The 24,076-nt window shown below is 39.3% G+C and overlaps 1 protein-coding gene across 2 annotated transcripts in view; it reads left to right on the top strand.

Annotated features, from left to right (window-relative positions):
* The window catches only part of COL24A1 (collagen type XXIV alpha 1 chain), a 400,055-nt gene that overhangs the window by 340,098 nt on the left and 35,881 nt on the right, over positions 1 to 24,076 (top strand). Inside the window, exons 48-53 of one of the 2 annotated variants that reach the window (XM_075557916.1) lie at positions 6,163 to 6,270; positions 8,138 to 8,245; positions 8,338 to 8,391; positions 9,202 to 9,264; positions 15,245 to 15,298; positions 19,676 to 19,711. In XM_075557916.1, the coding sequence (XP_075414031.1) occupies positions 6,163 to 6,270; positions 8,138 to 8,245; positions 8,338 to 8,391; positions 9,202 to 9,264; positions 15,245 to 15,298; positions 19,676 to 19,711 (423 nt within the window). Of the gene's footprint in view, positions 1 to 6,162; positions 6,271 to 8,137; positions 8,246 to 8,337; positions 8,392 to 9,201; positions 9,265 to 9,680; positions 9,887 to 15,244; positions 15,299 to 19,675; positions 19,712 to 24,076 lie in introns of those variants that run through there. The other variant, XM_075557926.1, reaches the window with a different exon arrangement.

The following is a 24,076-nucleotide window of genomic DNA, read 5'->3' as shown; positions in this document are numbered from 1 at the left end:
CAAGGGCTCAAGTAGAAAAAAAAATGTCTTGAGAATGGTGATGGCAACAAACGAACAAATGTGCTTGACACAATGGATGGATGGATGGATTGTGATGAGAGTTGTACGAGTCCCTAGTAAAATGATCTAATATCAAGAGAGACCAGTCCATGGCGAAGGATATTGTGCTTGGTAAAGTCGAGGGCAGAGAAAAATAGAAAGACCTGTAAGGAGATGGACTGACACGGTAGCTACAGCACTGGGCTCCGGCAGAGGTCCAATTGTGAGGATGGTGTAGGACGATGCAGTGTTTTCTTCTGTTGCAGACTGGGTCACAGTGGGTGGAAGCTGACTCGGTGGCACACAACAACAACAGCAAAAGTGTCCTCTGTGAGGTCCGATGTGGTATATCAGGAACCCACGCAAAAGTGTAAATGATTTCCCAGCAAAGGGGGCAGCAAACTTTTCCTGCAAATGGGCCGGCTGCTAACTACACGGTCAGTGATTTTGAAATCTCAAGTAGCTCCACAGGCGAAAGATGAGGCTTTCTACTCACACGAGGAGCTACAAGCCTCTGGAATCCATTGGGGCAGTTCTACCCAGTCCGATAGTCATGATCCACTCAATGGCAAGGAATGTGGGGTCTTTTTAGTGAATGCATATGTTTTAGATTTTGCAGAAGCAAAATTAAGAATATTGAGAAATTACGTAACAAGACAGAAAATATATTTCCACACTTTTATTGATAAAGTTATATAATATATAATAATCGAGAACAATTTTTAATTCACGTCTACTACTAGAAATGGTATTCTTTGATGGGAAATAGCATTTAGCTTGTTACATTTCAAAGTTCGTGTGTCCTATCGTCAAAACCTGTTCTCTTCGTTTGTTAATACTGATCTGTAATGAGATGGCACATATTTCACATTGCTTCATGTTTAAACCTGCTTTCACAGATGCACTGTTGTTGTTGTTAGGTATCGTAATAGGTTCCAACTGAACCACCATATGTACAATAGAAGGGAACACTACCCAACCCAATGCCATCCTCACAACTGCTGTACCTCCCCGTTGCGGGAGCCACTACTGTGTCCATCAATCTCATTAAGGGGATTCTTTTTCACGGACCTACTTTATGACTCATAATGTTCCTTTTCAGGGACTGCTCTCTCCTGACAAAATGCCCCAAGTGCTTAAGACAGAATCTTGACAACCTGGCTTCTAATAGCAGCGTGGCTATCCTATTGCCAAGAAAGATTTGTTCACTCTTCTGGCCGCCCACAGTACTTCCAATACTCTCTGCCAACACCATACTTCAAATGTTCTTCTTTATTCATTGTGCTGTTTTTATGGTGTGTGTGTGTGTGTGTGTGTGTGTGTGTGTGTGTGTGTGTGTGTGTGGATTGAAAATAACTTGGGTCAGGAGCACCTTAGTCTACGCAGCAGTGACATGTTTACTTTGTAACACTTTAAAGAAGGTTTGTGCAGCAGATTTGTCTAAAGCAATACATCATTTGATTTCTTGGCTCCTGTTTCCATAGGCATTGTGACTCCAGACGAAATGGGATCCTTTCCTCTGTTTATCGTGATTTTGTCTATGATTGGCCCAGTTGTGAGGATTTGGGTTTTCTTTACACTGAGTTATAATTCATAAGGAAGGCACTAGTCTTTGATCTTCATTAGTACGTGCTTCAATTCCTCTTCGTTTTCAGCCAAGAAAGTCATTTCATCTGTATACTCCAGGTTGGTGAAAAACCTTCCTCCAAACCTGAAGCTGTGTTATTCTTCACATAATGAGCCTTCTCAGATTATTAGCTCAGCATACAGATGGAGTAAGTATGGTGAAAGGATGCAGCCGAGTGCCCGTGTTTCCTGATTTTAAACCATGCAGTCTCCCCTTGTTCTTTTGAAATGACTTCGTTTGTGTAGATGTTCAGGTGGAGCACAATTAAGAGCTCTGCAATTCCCATTCTCTTCAATGTTATCCATCGTTTCCTATGATCTACAAAATCAAAAACCTTTTCAAAATTAGTAAAACACAAAATCAAAAAGAGGAAGCCAAATTCACAGCCATTAAGTCAATTCTAACCAATACCGAACCACAAAGACTGAGTAGAACAGCCCTTTGGGGTCTCTGAGATCTCAGTCTTTTACAGCAGCAGACAGTTTCGATCCTGCAGAGCCATGCGTGTGTTCAAACGACTGCCTTCAGCCAAGATCCATCCATCGTGGTGCAATGATATCCCTTGTACCATATCCTCTGCCGATTATGACTTGAATTTCCAGAAGTTCCCTGTCAATGTTCTGCTGCAACCATTTTTTTAATTATCTTCAGCAAAATTTTACTTCCATATGGTATTAGTGACATTGTTCAATAATTCCCACATTAGTTTATCATCTTTCTTTGGATTGGGCATGAACACAATGCATTCCCTGTCACTTCCAGATTTCTTAGCAAAGATGAGTGGTTGCTTCCTTCACTGCATCAGCTTTTAAAAACAGTTCACCTGGTATTCTTTCAATTCCTGAAGACTTAGTTTTTGCTAATTCCTTTATTGCAGCTTGTACTTCTTCCTTCAAGACCATTGGTTCGTGATCATATGCTACCATTTGAACGGGTTGATCATTGATAGACTATTTTTGGTCACGACGACTGTGTACTTCTTCTATCTTCTTTTCATGTTTCCTCCATCATTCCATATTTCCCCCCATTAAATTCTTCAATCTTACAACTCAAGACATGAAGTTTTTCTTCAGTTCTTTCAACTTGAGATGTGCTGAGCATGCCCCCCCCCGCCCCCTTTGATTTTTTAAATCCTTGTGTTTGGACAATTTTGTCAACAACACTGGAATGCATGTATGTATAACAGATTATGCTTTACTTTGGCTTCTCAAGCTGCCTTTTGAAATCTTCCATTCGGCCCTTTTACTTCAGTGTTTCTTCCATTTGCTTTAGCTGCTCTAAATTCAAGAGCAAGTTTCAGAGTCTCTTCTGACATCTACTTTGATGTACTCTTTCTTTCTCATCTCTTGCTTTCTTCAGATATGTTGCAATTGATGTCATCTAAAACCTTGTCTGGTCTTCAGTCATCAGTGTTCAGTGTGTGAAATCTGTGCTTCAGAGGGTTCCTAAAGTCAGAAGGATTATACTCTAAATCAAATTGTGGCTCATGTGGATATGTTAATATTCTTCATCTTCAACTCGAACTTGCATACAATCTGTTCTACAGTCAAGCCCTGGCCTTTTTAATTGGCTGTGAAGATTGAGCTTCTCACAAATCGTGTCAATTTGATTCCTGTGTAGTTCCGCTGGTGAGGTCCATACATATTGTCCCTATTGATATTGTTAGATGAGAAAAGTATTTGCGATAAAAAGCTGTTGGTCTTGAACATGTATTCTTATGACCGCTAGCTTCATTTCCATCACCAAAGCCAGCTTTTCCAGTTACAGATCCTTCCTCTTTGTTTCCAGCGTTCACATTTCCATCACCTGTAATTATCACTGCATGTTGGTCATCATGTTTGATCAGTTAATGACAAAAGAAAGTAGTAGATTTCTTTCTTCCATTTCTACATCATTACCTTTAGTGGCTGGTGTGTAAACTTGAATAATCATTATATCTACTTGTCATATATATATATATATATATATATATATATATATATATATATATTCCGATAAAAGAGACAACATTGCTCTTCAAGACAGAGTTTAAAAATGTTCTTTTTTGATGATGAATATGACAGCATTTTATTTTTAATTTGTCGTTTCCAGTGAAGTAAACTATATAATTGTCTGACTCTAATGTCCAATGTCAGTCAATTTCAGCTCATTAATGCTAAGGTTATCAATCTTTGTGAATTCTTTTCATTTGTGATGACTTCCTATATTCCTAGATTCATGCTTTGTACATTCCACATCCCTATTACTAAGGAATGTTTGCAGCTATATCGGTATATACCTCATGAGCAAATGAAGAGTCCCCAAAGGGTTTCTCCATCACATCATTAAAATTGACTCTACTGTGAGTCATATTTTGAGTGTCTTCCAACCTGAGAAGTTCATCTTTGGGCATTACATCAGATGATACTCCACTGCTATGTGTATGATTTTCAGTGATGCCTCAGAATGGACAGTCTCTTCTTTCTGTGTAGTCTGTTCATAGTCAGAAAGCTCCACTGAAACCGGTTCACCATGGTGACCCTGCTGGAATTTGAAATAGTTTCCAGCATTACAAGAATAGACAAGCCACCACATCATGACCAAAGGACAGAAGAGTGCGGTGGATACTGACAGGAACTGAGGATATTGCGATGAATGGTGGGTCTCATAATGTTGATCCACATTGTATTCTTTTAGCATAACTATAATATCATTGAAGAGTAACACAAAACTTTGCTATCAAATTTGTTAACAAAATAATGCACATCCATCATGCCTAAAAACATGCTATTCACTTCTGCTGCTTTGACACAATGGGTATGTACTGGTTACCAAACATTAATGAAACTCTTCTAAGACTTAAGTTTACATGTGTTCATGGAATCCCTGCCTAGTTTATTGCTCGCTCACTAGTATGTAGTGGAATAAGAGCACTATAAAATAAGAGGAGTGCCCTACTGAGAGATATAGCGTCTGGGGACTTAAAGGCTTAAAGATAAGCAAGCGGCCATCTAGCCCAGAAGCAACAAAGCCCACACAGAAGCAGCACACCAGCATGGGTGATCGGGAAGGGCAGAGGAGACCAGGTCTCAAACAACAAAGGCGGGTGGGGAGGGGGGAATCACATCACCGTGAATGAGGGGGAGTGCGTGATGGGGACCCAATGCCCGTCTGTAGACAGCTGGACATCCCTTGCAGAGGGGTAGTGGGGAGGAGATGAGCCACTCAGGGTTCAGTGTAGCAACAATGAAAGTCAAAACCTTCCTCTAGTTCTTGAACGCTTCCTCCCCTCTCAATTATCATGACCCCAATTCTACCTTGCGGGCCTGGTTAGACCAGAGGATGTACAGTGGTGCGGTGGGGATCTGGAAACACAGGGAATCTAGGATGGATGAACCCCTCAACACCAGTGGTGGGAGTGGCGACACCAGGAGGGAAGGGAGTGTAGAAAGGGAGAACCGATCTTGGAGATCTATGTGTAACCTCCTCTCTAGGAGATGGGCAATGGGAAGGTGGATGAGGGGAGACTCCGGGAAGTGTAAGATAAGATAGATTAATTATTTATAAACTATTAAGAGAGCAGGGGGAAGGGGAGAGTGGGGGCGGGGGGATGGGGTGAGGAAAGGAAACCAAGTTGATTCCAGGAACCCAAGTGGAAAGCGAATTTTGAGAATGATAAGTGCAACGAATGTATGAGGGTGCTTTGCTCAATTGATGTATGTATGGATTGTGATAAGAGCTGTATGAGCCCCAATAAAAAGATTTATTATAAAAAAAGAGGAGTGCCATATAAAATGTCACAACTATTCAATCCCGCTGTAATCATTTATCTACAATAGAGTAGGGAATAATAACAGCTGTGTTTCAATGTAACTTTATTTAAAGATACTGACATTTTAATTTTAACTTTCAGATGCCTTTTTATTTCTTTCAACTACTTTTGAATGTAAAATCTATTGTTAGTACATGAGCTGTCCAAAAGTAGGCCTGCTGGAGTTTGCTGTGATTGGCCAACTTTTGTTCTAAGACTTAGCTTCAGGGAAATATTATTTGCTTAAATGTATTGTCGATCATAAGCTATTTACAGTAAAAGTTCTGGAGTTATTTGTGGCTGAGGAATAGAATATTCCTCTTAAGAAGATACTAATTCACAACAGTCATGTACACCAGAGCATAGTACAGAAAGTGAGAATCCAACAAACATGTTTCACAAGTAGGTTACATAAGTCAGAAGATATTAGCAAACTAAGCAGTGCCTTAATGTTTTACGTAATTGGAATACCCAAGATCACAGTGCTAATTATAATTAGAGAGTGCAGGTGAGTGGTGGGGGTTCTCTGATTCCCACAAATAACATTTACATTCTTTACCTTGGAAAGAAGCCCAGGAGACTCCAAGTCCTTGACTGTGTGTTAACTGTGTTCAACTTTGCAGAACACCAATTTCTGCCATGTTCTGAGCCCTCCAAAGACCCCCTCAGGACTACCAGGTTTTCATTTCTTACCTGTGCCATGCAGGGCGTCAGAGGCAGCCCAGGAAGCGCAGGACTGGCTGGTGCTCCAGGCCCTCGAGGAGCAAATGGTCCATCAGGTCTTCCAGGAAGCCCAGGAGTTCCAGGGGCAAAGGTACTCTAATGTTCTCTACTGATGGCCGGGAAGCACTGGCCATCCTTACTGACCTGAGTTTAATGGCTAGATCACAGGATAAAATTAATGGCTTTCAATAAAATTTGGCTAATAGTAAAAACACATTAGGAAAAAAGAAAATATGTGGCTTTGACATATTCATCTTCTGTGATAGCCACAGAGCATGTAGCTTGCCAAAAGAACGGCTTAACCCAGGACTGGAAATGCTTTTAAAAATGCTGTCATGACTCATCACGGTTCTTCTCTCTCTGTCCTCTTCCTGCTCCCCCAAAACAGAGAAAGCTTGTGTACTTCCAAATATACACTTTCTCAGTTGCACTTCCTTTCTTCCAAGTTTGAGCCTAATCGACCAGGAAGTATATCTGATCACCATATAGATTATTTCTTAGAGTCAGAATGATAGCAATTAAGTCTTGCATTAGCATTCAATGCATGTAATATTGTCATATGTCATTAGGTTTTGAAGACAAAAACCTCTTTTAAAAGTATTGGCTTTGATTGATTTCTTTAATTCTAAACTTTTATGAAATAATTCTAGACCCTGAACTACACTTCAGGTTGTCTGGTGTCTTATTCACAAAAGTCTTAGGATTAAGGTATTGGCATCCTCATCATTATTGCCTCTTATCTTGATTTTTATAGTTCTACTTAAAGAGAATTTCCAGATAGCCTGATTCATAGGGATAAACTGAAAGTGACAACCTAGCTACTTACTGTTTCCAGTTTGAACCTTCTCTTAATATATACACCACAAATATTCCTTTCCACTAAAACCCAAGGCAGATGAACAAATGCCAGCGCTAGGAAAAAGAAATATGAAAAAAATCACTGTCTCTTATGTGTGAATTTTTTTCAATAAAAAGATCAATATCCATCAAGTTTCAAAGTTAAAGCTTCGAATACAATGAAGTATAACTTATCAATCCTAAAGACGCTATTATCCAAACCCACAAAAGATCATTTTTACCTACTTCTAAACTCGATCTGATCCCTAACTTTATTGCTAGAAATGGCATGAAAAATGTTCCAATCCCCACTTCAAAAACAAGACTAAATTTAAGACTGATGCCTTTGGAAATTGAAATAATAGTAAGTGTATCACTAAAGTTATCTTTTAGAAATAAAGAAGAAAATATAATCTAGATCAGAATAACATTGGGAACCAAAAAGAAATGGAAAGGATGCAACTGAAAAGATGATCCTGGCTAAAACCAGGATTTATACTTCAAGAGGCCATTCTCTGTTTATGAATCACATGACTGAATCACTCTGGGGAAGGAAGGAAAAAGAGAAAATATCAGTTCAAATAAAACACTGATTCAGACATATGTCCACCACTCCCCCACCCACCAGGCCCTTACCATTCTCTCAACAGCGTTGTCTTTCCTTTCCCTCTGGGCTCCACACGTTCCCTCTTCCAGGTGTCTCATTACAGCCGCTGGAAACTGTTGTCCTCACAGTTACCCATTGTGTTCATTATAACTAAATGTTACACACGTCAATCACGTTGTTGGAGAAGATGAATAGGCAGAATTTGATCTTTCCAGTGCCTAATATTATACCTCCCTATGGAATCCTGGTGGCACCATGGGATAGGCATTGGCCTGCTAACCACAAGATCAGTGGTTCAAACTCACCAACATTCCTTGAGAGAAAGATGGGACTGTTTGCTTCTATAAAAATTAACCCTCTCTGAAACCTGAAATACGGCCATCATGAGTCAAAATCAACTTGATTGAAGATATATGTGTATATGTTGCCTAGGGATTAGTTTCTTTGAGATGAATCTGAATGCTTTTATATTTATAGATACTAAAATTGGGATCGTTTTTTTTCCTACCCATAGGGTGAACAAGGGCTCCCCGGACAACCTGGAATGCAGGGTAAAAGAGGTCACAGAGGAGCACAAGGTGATCAAGGACCACATGGAGAGCCTGGCTTGAAAGGGCAACCTGTATGTGCCAACTTCATAACTCTCCAAGTGCTTATTTTACAGAACAGCCCACCGCTCCACAATAACGGTTATCGTGTCTATTCGCATTGCAGGGAGAACATGGTGCCCACGGTTTAGGAGGTTTCCAGGGATTCCCAGGTCCTAAAGTATGTTTACATATGTCTGCTCATCTTTTAGACATCTAGAATGAAAAAAAGAGATGTTAAAATATCAGTGATTCATTTCCCGACCTGAACTTTTTTTAACCCTCAAAATGTTGTTGGTACAAAGAGTTGGGTTTTTTTATTATTAATATGTTCATTTTAAACCTGTTACAAATTAGACTTTGTGCTCACAATTTTATTCTATAGTTTGCTTTTGTTCTCTTTCATTGCATTATTTCAAACATTTTACCATTAAAATTCTCAAAAACACAGCCAAGTTGAGGGAATTTCTAGTGAGCATGTACACACCCATTACCTAGACTCTACAATTAGCCTTTTACTCTGTTGCCTTTATTATATGCCTACGCATCCTTCCAATGCCTTTTCTATTCCTTTTTGGGTGGGGGAAGAGGGGTGCATTTCATACCTTGGTACAAACCAAAGCAATAAACAAAGCAGCCCACTGCTGTGGAGTTGATTCTGAGTCATAAAAACTCTCCAGGAGAGGGTCGAAATGCTGCCTAAAATGTCCAGAGCTGAAATGTTTACAGAAGCACACTGCTACATCTTTATCCCACGGAACGGCTGGTAGGTTCAAAGAGCTGACCACTTGGTTAGCAACCAAGCCCTTCCACACCCTGCCACAAACATTCCCTAACATAGTGCTCCTCAAAGACTGTGGCATGCAGACCCTTACCTAAAACATTTCGTCTGTTAAGAATAAAACTCGTCATAGATTTGTAAGAGATCATTTCACTTGTAAAATGCCCATATAAGTTAAAACTTTTGACTTTTGAAAACTTCTATTTCTAGGGTCCTAATGGAGATGCTGGAATTGTCGGACTATCAGGTCCTAAAGGTCCTATTGGACAAAGCGTAAGTATATAGTCATTCTGCCTACCTATAAAATGTGGTTCGTTGCTTATTTAGGAATGGGGTAAAAACTTTAAAATTACTCCAAGTTACTGATATTACAAAATGACTTTTAAGATAGAAATTATCACTAGGTTACCGTGAGAGATGTTCAAACGTTGTCCCTGTATTAGAATAAAGAGTTTTCTTAGGCACTTTCTGTACCATGCATTCCTAAGTTTCACATTGAAAAAAAGAACTCATCAAAATTACTACGGAAAGTATATAATGTATTTATTAGCTCACACCAGGAATTGAAACGTGAAATCCTTTCATAAGCATTTACACAATCACAGACCACCCCAGTGTACACCTGGAGGAGGCTTGCCTGTGCCCGGAGTTGTTGCGATCACCGTTTGAGAAGTGTTTCCTCCCATTAGCTGTGTTTTCCCGGCTAGAGGTGAGCATCTCAAGAGAGCCACGAGGAGCTGCTTTACAAGTTACAAGGACCAAGATCTGGAGAACTCCAATTACGGGTTTATATCCCGGGACTGCAAATTGTGGAGAATATACAATAAACAAGTCTATGTATTATTTTTATTTTATTTTCTGTTTTGTTTTTGCTTTTATTATGCACAGCCTTCTAATTGATGAGATGATCTATAAAACTGAAGGAAAATAAAAAGCCATAAAGTGTCTAATGGTGATTTGGTTTTAGTAGCAGCGTGTTTATGACTAACAGCAGCTGTTGGATAAAGTGGCGCCAGGGAGGGGGGAGATCAAGTACAGAAAGATGGGAAGCAGATCAGATGCAGAATAAACGTGTTGAATAAGATCTTCAGAAACAGAAGATCCGATTCTGCTTCTTGTACACAGTATGAAAGGAAAGGTGAAATGTTTGAAATGCTACACCCCTTCCCTATTACAGTAAATCCCTTTCAATAACACAAAGAGCAATGTTGTCATGGGAATGCTTTCAAAGACCCAACTCCACATTTCTTCAGGTATAAATTTATTAGTTATTTTTATGATTTCGGAAAGTTGGTGCTTTTCTGTAAAGTTTGACTCTTGATTATCCACAGGCGATTTTACAGATGGCTAGGCTTCTCTACAGTAGAGGGAGCCCTGGCAGCGCCATGATTAAATGTGTGGCTGATAGCCAAAGGGTTGGCAGTGTGGACCCACCAGCTGCTTCATGAGAAAACGATGTGGCAGTTTGCTTCCATAAAGATTTACAGCCTTAGGAACCATATGGGGCAGTTCTACTTTGTCCTATAAAATCACTGTGACTCATAATCAACTTGATTGGCAGTGGTGATTTTTGAGGGGTATAGAAAATATTGCTTTTAAGTTCTTATTTATAGTAAGTTCCCCCCACAAATTTAATCCATTCATTTTTGTTTTATTAATTCTCAGTTAATTGAATTCTTTCATGATATTGCCAGAAAGAAGTTGGCTTCCTGCCTACCACCTGTCCTAACCAGAGAATCATAGAGTGTTAGGTCTGTGGGGACCAGAGTCTGAGCTTATATTTCTTTGCTTGTCCAGAAGTCTAATCAGTTCACAAATAGCAAAGTTCTGGTAATGAACTCACACATGACTAATTTGTAAGTGCAGTTATTTCTTTATTAAGAGAACATTAATTGGGCAAAACATTCCAATAGGTTAATATTTCTCAAGAGACTATTATGTACCAGATATTGGTGTTCAATATGTATCCTTTGTCTCATCTCATCCTCATAAAGATCTGTGAGCGATGTTGCTGGTGAGGAATTTAAGTCGTTGAAAGGCAATTTGCTGAAGATCATAAAGGGTTAGAGCAGTAGTTCTCAACCTTCTTAATGCCGTGACCCTTTAATACTGTTCCTCATGTTGTGGTGACCCCCCCCCCCAACCATAAAATTGTTTTCCATTGCTGCTTCATAACTGTCATCTTGCTACTGTTATGAATCAGGTGACCCCTGTGAAAGGGTTGTTCAACCCCCAAAGGGGTCATGGCCCACAGGTTAAGAACCACTGGGCTACAGTGTAAAGTATGCCAAATTTGAAACCACATCAAATTACCTTCATTGTATGATTCAAATGATATGCTAGACAGTTGCTCGGTGATTGTAAAATTAAAATGTAAGATAAATAATACTGAATGGCCTATTGCTTATTTCTATACGTAGCACATTTAATCTATCAGTAAATATTTGATTAATTAATTAAAACTAGGAGATCTGAATTAATTCTTCTACATTGCAAAGATTCATTTACATAGATAACTGGTACTAGCTATGAAAATACTCTTTTCTACACTTATAGATAAACTTGGAAATTATTTGCTTTGGGGGTGGATTCATCTAGATTTCTTGTGTCATGGATTGAATTGTGTCACCAAAAATATCTATCAACCTGGCTGAACAGAGTGCTCACTGGAGCATATCTAAGAGCTGAGACCCTTTTAAACCCAGGGAAACATTGATGCCATATCACATAAAGGTCCAAAGAACCTGGGGCCCAGAGGTTTGGAAAGGAAACATGGGCTTTCTTCCATAGCTAACAGAGACAGAAGTTTTACTCTAAAACAGGTGCCCTGAATTCGAACTTCTAGGGCTCTTAACCTGTGAAAGAATAAATTCCTGAAAAGCCATCCACTTCTGACTTTTCTGTTATTTCAGCACTAGATAACTAAGGCCGAAATTGGTGCCAGGAGTAGGGTGCTGCTCTAACAAGATTAAAACATGGACGCGATTTGGAATTGGATAATGGGTAGCGGCTGGAAGAGTGTTAAGGTGCCTAATAGTAAGCGCCTAGGTTGCCTTGCAGAGACTGTCAGGGTATTATGGACATCAGAGGCAATTCTAGCGAGGGCTCTGCAGACAGTGAGGAGAACTCTAACACCAGTAGCTGTGACAATGGAGAAAGCGGCAGCAGAGAAACGACAACAACAGCGCTAGGAGATGGGCAAGATGGCCCTGGAGCTTTCCCGTGGAGCAAGAAAGCTAAGTGCTTGCAAGCAGAGGATTTCTAGAGAGCAAGGTGACTCTGGGCAATTGTTGACCGAGCTAGGTTTGCTGCCAGACACAAGGAGAAGCTGAGCACCTTCGATCCAAGGCTTATTGGTAAAATTGAGTGTTTTCAGGCCTTTATCAGACGAGCTGAGCAGCTTCATCACACCTGCCTGAGCAAGGCTTTGGCTAAGCTGGCTCTAGAGACCAGAGGAGACAAGAGGTCAAGGAACCAGGAAGCAGAAACTGACCAGCCTAGTAGCACAGGAAGCAGAGTTGCCCTTGTTTCAAAGGGTAGGGCCACAGTCCCTGTGGTCTTTTGGCAACAAAAAGCAATGTTGTCTTGAGAACGTTTTTAAAGACTACTAACCATCACAGCATGGAACCATGGCTGTCTGTGTCTTAAAGGGTGAACCAATGGTCTCTGAGGTGTCAAAGGATGTGGTTACAGCCTCCTGGGTTTAAAAAAATCAGCTCTTCCCCAACTCAGTTCTCGAGTGTGAAGCTGCTATTCAAGAGTCCAATGTGGATGGGACTGTATCTGCTGCCCAAGGCCGGGAACGTAGGCCTGCCAGGGTCAAAGGACGGGAAAATGGGTTGTTGGGACCAGGAGGTAGAGGCACTCCTCAAGTGACATAAGAGAATGTGACCGCCACAGCCAAGGGAGCAGAGCTGCCTTCCCAGGGACTTTGGGAAGCAGAGCTGAAGCTTAGGCTGAAGAGCCTCTATCCAGCAAGCAGAAAGCAAATCAACACCCAGAATCCAGAGGGTAAGGCCATTGTGGAGAGTCAGGGTCTCAAAGAACAGCAGGTTGTTGTCGATCCTTGTGAACTAATTGTAATTTGATTCACTATGTGCGTGGGTTTTTTTTTAATTTACTTGGTGCCCATTATTTTCTCTTTCTCTTTAATTTTTCCCATTTGTAATATAAATCTCTGCCAGTGTTGATTATATCATTATATTTTGGAAACAAATAACCTGTAGTCTAGATTTCACAGAATCAGGGATAAATTTAGTGCCAGGATAGAATTTGGACTTTGAGTTAATTTAAGACTTTGAGGATGATATGGTTGAATGAAAATGTTTTGCTTGTGGTAAGGACATGAGTTGTGGGAGGGGGCACAAGGTGGAATGTTATGGATTGAAATGTGTTCCCCCCAAAATACGTCAACTTCCCTGGACCGTGCTCCTCAGTGATTTGACAGTTGTGTAAAGATGTAAGTCTGTAGTCATGTAATGATACCATCATTTCTCACAATGTGATCTACTGTGATCAGCCAATCAGTTATTTGAGTAATAGGATAGGATATAACTCCTTAACTCAGGCCATATCCATGATCTGATGTAAAAGGTGTTTCCCTGAGAGGCGACTTGCACCTCTTTTATCTTCAAAGAGAGTGAGGATAGACAAGTGAGCAGAGAAGGAAGGGCCACCAAGAAAGAAGAGACAGGAGTGGAGTAGAGGACCAGAAGTGGACTCAAGAACCCTGTGCTGAGACCCTCCTAGGCACCAGAGAAGATTAATGCCAGGACACATGGGGATCTCCAGGAAACTTGGGGCCCACAGATTTTGAAAGGAGGGAAAGAACTTTCCCTAGAATCAACAGAGAGGAAGCCTTTCCCATAGAGCTGGCACCCGGAATTCAGACTTCTAATCTCCTAAACTGTGAGAGAATAAATTTCTCTTTGTTAAAGCCATCCACTTGTGGTATTTCTGTTATAGCTCTGATGCTACAGTGATTAGGTATTGGGCTGCTAACCACAAGGTCGGCAGTTTGAAACCACCAGCTAGCTTCTCTGAGGGAGAAAGAAGGGCTTTCTATTCCCATGAAGAGTTACAGTCTCAGAAACCCGTAGTTTCCCACAGCTCCACAAGAGCAGTTCTATCCTGTCATTTAGGGTCACTATAAATCAGCATCAACTCAGTGGCAGTGAATTTGGTCTTTAGTTTCATATTAGATAATTATGACATCATGCGTGCTTTTCCATTCTTTTAACACATTGCTATTTCAGAGTCAAATTATAGTTTGATTGTTTAGCTTGTTGCTTCCTTTACAGTAGTTTGGTGATAAGCCTGTCTAGAAGATGCATTTTAGTAGATTAAAAGAAATCAAACTGCTTTATTTCAAAATAGATCTTTGAAATTCAGCTACCATATTTATAAACTATCTCTCTTTGAAAAAAGATATTATAAGAGATTTCCTTTTACAGTATCATGTAATTCTACATCAACTTAATATTAAAACTATCTCAATTACTTTAGTAAAGCTACTAATAAACAACATGATAATTCTATCATTTGGTGGTATTTTCTATACTTCTGCAACAGTTGAGGGGGTGGGGAAAATGAGCTAGATAATCTACATTATATAAGGAGGGAGGCTTAATAATATTCACTTGTCATTGAGAAGTGAGAGGATCCATACCTGATTTGGGCAGAGTCAACCAGAAGTCCAGCTTATTTGGTTATCTTCATAACCAAGTAACAGTTTCCAGGTTAAAAGTACACTTCATATTTAACCAGCCTTCTAAGTAGACATTCTTATATCCACTGTCTAGCTGGAGAAACTGAATGCAATATCTGATACCCTGAGCGCTCTCCAGAACCTTCTCTCTCTTCCACGCTGCATGATGTCACTCAACGGCTCATTCCACATCTCCGAAGACATGTATTTACCAATGCATCCTTCTACGTGGTGCTGTATGCGTAAAGTAGTACGTTTATGTGATGACATCATTGATGTCATCACGATATAAAATGAAGAGGTCAATTTCTCGGTCTACTAGGGAGTAAGCAGCTGGAACTCCGGGTACAGGAAGCTAGAACAGCATGCAGAATTGTGTCATTGAGTGTGGACGAAAACTACTGCTGTTTCCGACAATGCTATACAATTTCATAATAAAAACTATGATCACATCGATGTGGACGACTTTATTTTAGCACAAGACATGCTCTGGATTTTTTTCAGAATTATACTGCACTGAGACTGACTCTTTTGTCTTCCCAACAGGGCAGCACTGGTCCGCTCGGCAGAGAAGGTGTCATAGGCCCAACAGGTAGAACTGTAAGTCCGTCACACTGCGCATCTTTCGTTCTCTTTTTCATGCGCTCTCTGTTGTTTGTAACCCTACTTCTAGAGGAATCCACAAAGGACTAGTCTGGGTGTTTGAGAAGCAAAGGGCAAAAATAGCTGTATGTTTTCTCTTGAATGGTGATTCCTTCAAACGTAGACATCAATTTGATAGTGAAGGAAGTAAAGCTTCCCAGTGAAGGAGGTACTTCAAACTGAATTTGAGAAGGGAAAATAAATAGTACAGAATGGTTTGGAACATAGAGATGAAGACATAGTACTGGGTGTTTTTGAGTATCATAAACATATAGGTGCTCATTAAAGCAATGAAAAGTGGGTCCATTTTCTGAAGGGGAAGACCAGCAAACAATGAATAGACAGACAAAGTGGATCCTTCAGAAGAATCTGGTGTAAATTAAAAGAAGAACTAATTGACGGGGTGTCAGGACATCCTGCAAGAACAAAGTTTGATGGATGAGTTCTTGAGGAAAGAGTAGTCATCTTTGAGAGTAAGTTACAGCAGAAAATGAAAGTACTGATTGCACTGAAAAAAGAAGATTAAAATGCTTAACAATAGCTTCTCAGATTCTCACAGCAAACTTTGGGAAAGATATTCCCGTTTAACGGGTGAGGAATCAGAGGAGTTTCATAAAATTTCACCTCATCATTCACGGTGACAAACCTAATGAATTACATAACTAATGTTTATTGCAAAACCATTCTGTTCAAGCTATGTCTAGAAAGGAAAGAGAGGCAACGTATGCCAGCTCTTATAGCAATTTGACTATGAAGTAATGCAGGGAAATAAGACAAGGATGGGGGATGCGATGAGTCCACTGGAGAGCATACAACAGACGAACACAATAAGAGGTATCAAATGTAGACTTGGTAAGGAAAGATTCATTCCTTACAAGCAATAAATAGTTTGGATTTTTTAAGTGTTATGTGTAAACACAAAGTTTCTAAAATGTTTTAACGAAATGCATCAAGTATAAAGGACAACCATTCTCTTTGACAAATTGGCAAAAGAATTCTACATGAAAGTTCCTGTATTTATAAAGCAAAAAAAATGTGTAACTCAGCATTTCACTAGATTTTTAGCATTTGCCACTCAGATTTATATACTTTACATGGGAGAGTGTAAGTGGGAGATTTCTCGTATTTCCGTGGGTGGTTTTTCAGCAAGCTAAGGAACACATACTGCTCTGATTACTGACTGGCTGTTCTCCACTGTGAAAAATGTGAACTATTTACTAGTCAAGGAAGTTGTGATAAATAAATGTCTCAAGTAAAATATCATGCTGTTCTCTTTACAAGTATGTAAAGTCCTTATAATATTTAGCATGCACCTCAATTTTTCCTATTGTAACATTCTAAAAGGAAACTTCTAGGAAAAGTCCGTTATAAGAGAAAAAGTACTTGAGAATAGTCCAGAGGAAATAGTGGTGCAAACTAAGGGAGGTTGCTTTTCCAATTAGGAAAGCACCCTACTAATGCATCCTAAACAAACCATATTGCGGGCAAAGAAATAAACAAGTGCAACGGACGACAAGCCAGAAATAGAACTCAGAGTAAGTAGTAACTTATGAATAACAAAAATATTCATTAGAATGTTCATTAGAATGACTTGCCATGCAAGTATTGAAAGCCCGAATCGAACTAGCTTTGGCAAAAACAAATTGTGGGAGCATGCACAGACAAAGGAAGAGTTTTAGACTTGGTTGGGTCTGTGAGTCACACGCTAGCCTAGTCCTGGTGTCTTCTGTGTTTTTATTCTGCCATCCTGAATTGCAGTCACCTTGCTATAATCTCAAAGCTGCCCAGGCAATCAGGTGCTTATGTCCATGATGGACACAATCATATACATGGTTTTGTACACAGTGACTGCAGTCTTTTTCAGGATCACTTCTAGACCAAATATTATCTAAAGTTAAACACTATCCATGACTGTATCTTGAGAAAAACCTCTTTGGTTTCCAACAAGTCTCTCATTGCATTTGTCTCTGGCTGATGAGCATGGAGCTGCATTGGTGTAAGGCGCCATCAAGCCAGTTCCTTCTCGGAGCAACTCTGTCTAACAGAACCAGCCACCACCCCGGCCTGTGCCATCCTCACAATGGTGCGAGTCCATTGTTGCAGCCACTGTGTCAATCCACTTTGTTCAGAACCTTCCTCATTTTCGCTGACCCTCTTCTTTACCAAGGATGATGTCCTTCTCCACGGGCTGGCCTCTGCTGACAACATGTCCAAATCATAGGAGCTGAAGTCTCACTGTCCTTGTCTCACATGAGCATTCTGGCTGTTCTTTCTCAGAAAAAGATCTGTTGGTTCTTTTGGCAGCCTATGGTGCCTGCAGTAGTCTTCGACAACGCCCTAGTTCAGATGCCTCAATTTTCTTCAGCCTGGCCATCCCTGAACCAGTTGTCAGAAAAGGGAAATTGAATTAATTTGAGTCATACTACTGCAGGGAGAAATTAGAGTCCTACTTCACCTTCACCACAAAAAATATGCCCATATAAATCTCTAAAGACTTTAACATAAAAATTGCTAAAAGAATAAAAAGCTTAAGAAAATAATCTAGGAAACCAATATATTGTTTAAGAGCTGAAGAGATCTTTTGTTCAGAAGCGAAAATCGGTAATATACAAAGAGCTCTTAGAAAATCTTAAGAAAAATTAAAACTCATGTGAAAAATGAGTAAAAGGTCTGTATAGGTTATTTACCAAAAAATACAAAAGGTTCTAAATGATTTGAAAAAGCAATACATTAGGTCTATTATTGAAGAAGACGCTCACCATTAGAGCAATGCAAATAAAACCAATTATAGAGTTAATAAAATATATATATGTGAACTCTCTTAAGAATATGTAGGACAAACTTTCATTGATGACTGGTGGAAATGTAAATATAGTCTTTCTGGAAATACCTTGTTATGAACCTGATAGCACAATGGTTAAGCACTCGGCTGCTGACTGAAAGATCAATGCCTTGTACCCACCAGCCAAGCTGATGGAAAAAAGACTTAGGTATCAACTCTCATAAAGTTTTCAACCTAGCAAACCCTGTGAAGCAGTGTCCATAGGGTCGCTATGAGCCAGAATTCATGCAATGGACCACAATAACCCTTTAACCAGGCATAGTCACTTTGAGGGGTTCGTCCCATAGAAATGCAAACACCAAAATGCTAAGGAAACTTTGCAAAACTTTGTGCTGATTCATGCCACGCTCTATCACTCTTCAACATGGTTAGTACCTTTAGCTTGGAAACTTGACAAAGAATAATAATATATGGTAAGTATTGAAATATACACACTCATATACATCAGATATGAGCACAAATTCACACAAACTTCCTGGAGGAAAATTTTTATCACCAGTTTTTAAAAGGACAAGAATGCTTATTACAAGGTTATTTATAATGACACAAATTATCCCCAAAGTAATTAAATAAAATATGCTAGTTTTTAAATATTATGTGTTAACAATATCTAGAGGCATGTGAATTGAAATGGAAGAATAGTCATATTGTGAATGAATAAGCAGGTTACAGAAAGATTTTTCATACTAAATATATGTATAATTTCCATAAGGATCAACACCAAAAATATTAATAGGTGTTTCGAGAGTAGTTGATCTACCCAAGAAGAGAATACACATTCTTTTCAATTAGTCATGGAATATTTGCCAATCTAGAACATATTTGGGGTCATAATATAAATTTTAACAGATTTTTAAAACCAAAGTCATTCCAAGTATGATCTAGCTGTAATTGAATTAAACTAGATATCAATAACAAAAGAATTATAGGAAAATCCCCAGGCACTTGAAATTAAACCTCACAGTTCTAAGTAATCTATGTAACAAAGAGAAAGTATGAAAGGAAATTAGAAATTATTTTGAGCTGGATGAAAATGTATTTACAATGTATCAACATTTGTGAGATGATGCTAAAACTAAAAAAGAGTAAGAAGAGGTGAGAAGAAACCACCTTAGAAACAGGGTTTTCAAAGACTGAAGGAAATAGTAGAAGGATTTGCCTATTCATTTCTTATCTAAACCATTTTGTACGAAATTGTCAAATCAGCGTTTGAGGTGATGAAAAAGTAGCTTTTTAATCCCAGGCCATTTTAATATGGCACTAGCAATAGCAAAACAATGGCATAATGAATTGTGATGATATTGTTGTTTTGATTTGTTTTGCTCTACTTTACTTAGGGAAAAAACGAGCATTTAAATTATCAACCATAACACGCAAAAACTTACAAAAGACCTAGGCCGTTTCTTCATAGTCACAAAAGACAAAAACACCAATTCTCACGTTTCTGTGTACAACCTCAACCACACTGACGTAACCTCTTCTCCTTCTTTTAGGGAGCCAGAGGCGAACGGGGCTTTGAAGGTGAAGCTGTAAGTTTAACTAAATTTGTGCTTATCGTGTCTGTGCTTATTCGTATTAGAACTATAAGTCCCAGCAAAGACCTGGTCTGATTTGTTCACTATATGTCACTGACATTTGTACAATAAAAATGAAATTATAATACTTCTCAGGAAGTAACATTGACCTAATCACAGTGAGCTCCAAGCAAACTAAGAATCTGCCAGTCATGTCCTTGACAGCTTGCCATGTGGAAATAAGGAAGTAAAATATTTTAGGAGACCATGATATTTGCGATCCAATACCCATGATGCCAACCAGCATATTGAAGATAGCAGCAAAACCGAAGCAAATCATTGCTTTATAATACAGCCCATTGGACACATTAGTGGTAAGAGGATGGACAAATGGTGAACAGCCAGCACTTTCAGGACCTAACTGGCTCACACTGGCGCCATTTGCCTCGTTTCTGGAATGCCAGTTCTTAAGCACTGGAGGGACTTTGTAAAGGAACCATTTTCCAGCAGAGATTGGGGCGGCCTTACCCCAAGCAACTTTTCCAAATACAGGGCAAATACGGAGTGGAGCACGTGGGGTTGAAACCAAAGGCAGAAGGCTGAAACACCCCAACCCGCAAAACACTTGAAAATAGAAATAAAGTCTTAATTTTTTTTAAAAATGACATCACGAACTGACAGCTGAGGGTTTGTTTCTCACCATAGGGTGTGCTTGTGACTCCAAAGTAGTAGCTGTAATTAGATTAATTATCTGAAGTCAAAGTAAGTTATACAATTCTAGATAACCTAAGAATGCTAAAAGGACATTAAAATAGACTTTTTTGCCTTCAGAGCCATGGCCTTCGCATTTTTTCATCAGTTGCACCGTATCAGGGAACAAAGCAATATGCTCAAGTGAAGCCATATACCAGAAGAGAAGAGAGAAGGAAATTTGAGAGGCTTAGAATTTAGCTCTTTTCCCTGACCTGTCTAGTTCTGAATGCCTACCCAACCTATCCTCTTGAAATATTGCGGCTGGTACCTAGACTCCCATCAGGGTTAGGAACCCTTGAGTACTTAGGACAATGATAAAAGCATTTCGGGGGCGAGGGTAGGTTGCAGGGGTTGGACAGAGACTGGGTTAGACAGGGTTCTCTGGAGAAACAAAACCAGGACACTTATGGCTTTGTACATAGAGAGATAGATATAGATGATAGATATAGATGATATAGATAGATAGAGATATATACAGCACGAAGGAATATAACAGCTAATTGGTCCACACAGCAGTACAGAGGGCTCAGTTCAACTCACTTCTATGGAATAGTTAATATATTGGAAGTTCTTCAACTCACAAGGGCTGCTTGGTCCAAGGTCAATGAAGCAGACAGCTGATTTTTCCCTTAGGTAATGCAGACAGTGTGGCCATCATCCGCAAACAGCAGGGTGGGTCACCAACAGTCAGGAGTTCAGGAGCTTAGCAAAGCAGGCCTGGGATATCAAACTCAAGCATTGCAAGATGACAGAATCCACCAGCCTCCAGCTCAAGTGATATATATACACCAGCAGTGTGGTGAAGCAGTTCTCAAAGGAACCTCAAACTCTAGCGGCATGATCCACAGGTTGCTTGTCCCACGGGTAGTGTATCTCACAAGCTGACGCAGAGAACTAGCTAAAGCAGCCACACACTGGTCCGATCATCAGAGAGCAAGAGAGAGAGGGGTAGGCTTTGCCGAGCCATTTATCTCTTTGCCCTACAATCAAACTGTGACCTTATTAAACCCAGCTGTTCCTATTGACCAGGTTGGCACAATTAACCTACCTATAACAGAGGATCTGATGGATTACAAACTCAATGAATTATTTTTTTTTAATTTTAACAATTTATTAGGGGCTCATCCAATTCTTATCACAGTTCATACATATACATACATCAATTGTATAAAGCACATCTGTACAGTCTTTGCCCTAATCATTTTTTTCTCCTCTTTTCTTTTTTTACATTTTATTAGGGACTCATACAACTCTTATCACCATCCATACATATACATACATCAATTGTATAAAGCACATCCTCAATGAATCATTACTGTAATATTAAATTATATTGGTGTGCAATGTCTTGTGCCTGGTCTTCAGTTCTTAACTACCCCCTTATTAGACATTTGTTGCCACACTGTTGTTGTTGTTGTTGTTGTTGTTGTTAGGTGCCATTGAGTTGGCTCGGGCTCAGAGTTACTGTTCATGTAAGAAGACAACGCAGCCCAGTGCAGTGCCATGCTGACAATTGTTATATTTGAGTCGTCAGCTGGCTATTCCTCCTTTTCACTGCCCAGGCATGATGTCTTTTTTCAGGGATTGGCTCATTCTCTTCTGACATTCCAAAGGACAGAAGGCAAAGCCTTGCCATTCTTCCTTCTAAGGAGTATTCTTACTGCACTTCTTCGAAGACAGATTTGTTAGATCTCTGGGTTGGCTGTGGTACTTTCAATATTCTTTGCCAGCACCATAGTCAAATTCCATCGATTCTTCTTCAGTTTTCCTTATTCAGTATCCAACTTTCACATGCATATGGGGTTATTGGAAACACCTTGACTTGGGCCTGGCATACCTTAGTCCTCAAAGTAATATATCCTTGCCCTTTTACACTTTAAAGCGGGGTTGTGCAGCAGCATACCCAGTGCGATATGTTGTTTGATCTTTTGACTGCTGTTTCCATGAGCATTGGTTATGGATCCTAGCAAGATGAAATCCTTAAAACCTTCAAACTTCTCTGATTATGATGATGTTCTGTGGACATCTGGGGGGATGTCCAATTGTCTACAGATGGACTTTGGGTCTCCACTCCAACCGCACTCATTTGCATCGATATGATTGTTTGTTTGGGGTCCCATATGAAGTTGCTTAAGGTGGACTTGTTAATATATGGAATCCACCCTGCCATCACCCCTGAACAGAGTATCCAAAGCTGTATAGTACAATATACTGTCGACCTGTTCTTTAAAAATCAAATCTATGGTTCCTCTGTAGGGTAAACTTCATGAGACCAGAGAATTTTGTCTGCTATATTGGCCTTCAGTGGCCAAACAGAACCTGGTTTGTAGTCAGTAATATCTGATACATGAATTGATAAAATTAATTAAAATTAACTAAAAGGAACAGTTAGCAGCTATCTTCAAGTCCAGAGTGGTGATGTAACATTTCTTTAAATTAATGTACTTATTCATTTTTTGTTCTATGGGTCACCCTAGTTCTCTTCACAAATAAAGTAAAAGTCCTATATTAATGTAGTGTAAACCAAATCACCAAACTCACTTCCATTGAGTCAGTGCTTACTGATCGCAAACCCACTGTGTGTTTCTGAGGCTGTAATTTTACAGGAGTAGAAAGCCCAGTCTTTCTCTTGTGGAGCTGCTGGTGGTTTTGAACTGCTGACCATGTGGATCGCAAACCAACTCGTAACCACTATTCCACCAAGGCTCTTTTAGGTGCGTTTGGTGTAAGCAATTAAATTAACTGGTCAAAAAGATTAAATAGCTCATTGAAATTATAAATTTGCTCTGTTTTTAATTATTGAGTAACTGGTACTACCTTTTTATCATCCTTCTCCTTTGATTCCGTTATTGTTTCAGAAGCTTTAGTAAAGAGATCTGTTAACCACTAGAGATCATGCAGCAATAAAATTTAAGGAAAAAGTGCCAATCAATCTTTCTGTTTTGGTTTATAGAAAAAATTGGTAACATTTCTTATACTGTCTTTTTTTTTTACTGATTTTTATTTTCAGATTTCCGATTTCCGTTATCTTCGAGAAGATAATTTAAATAATTGTCTGGCTAAAGATAATTTACAAATCTGTTAAGACTAATTGTCACTTCACTCTTTGTGCAAATATCAGAATTACAACAATCTTACCAAATTGTGCTTCATACATCTTCTTTTTAAATTTTCCTTGAAGTTGGGATAAGAATGTATGAAGATATGTTATACAAGTATTTAGCAAATTGTATACCAAGACCAAAGTGTGATTTAGTGACAAAAAGAAGAAAGTACAGAGATAGCTGCAACTCATTATAGTACACAGGAAAAGTAATATTCCTCTAAAAGTGGGTTTCTTCTTAGGAAACTTGATACAATTTGATACATTGTGGATTCCAACATTGATCCCAATTGTCCTTTCTACCACTGAGGAACCTGTTTCTATCATTGTCAAGTGTCAGGGTCTTACCTTTCTAGTCTATATTTGGTCCATGTCTACTTACATGCAGGGCAATTGAAAAATAAATTCCTAGTTATAAGTTTTGGAACATCCTAAGTAAACCTCCTAGTAGATAGGATTTGCTCCGCTGCCCTTACTTCAAAACAATAGTGTTATTCACAACTTAATCTTGGAAGGTTAGAAAA

The sequence above is a fragment of the Tenrec ecaudatus genome, chromosome 1, assembly GCF_050624435.1.
Source record: "Tenrec ecaudatus isolate mTenEca1 chromosome 1, mTenEca1.hap1, whole genome shotgun sequence".
In the NCBI taxonomy this organism is placed as follows: Eukaryota; Metazoa; Chordata; class Mammalia; order Afrosoricida; family Tenrecidae; genus Tenrec; species Tenrec ecaudatus.
Note: the sequence above shows the minus strand (reverse complement) of the source record. Positions and strands in the feature narration are given on the sequence as shown.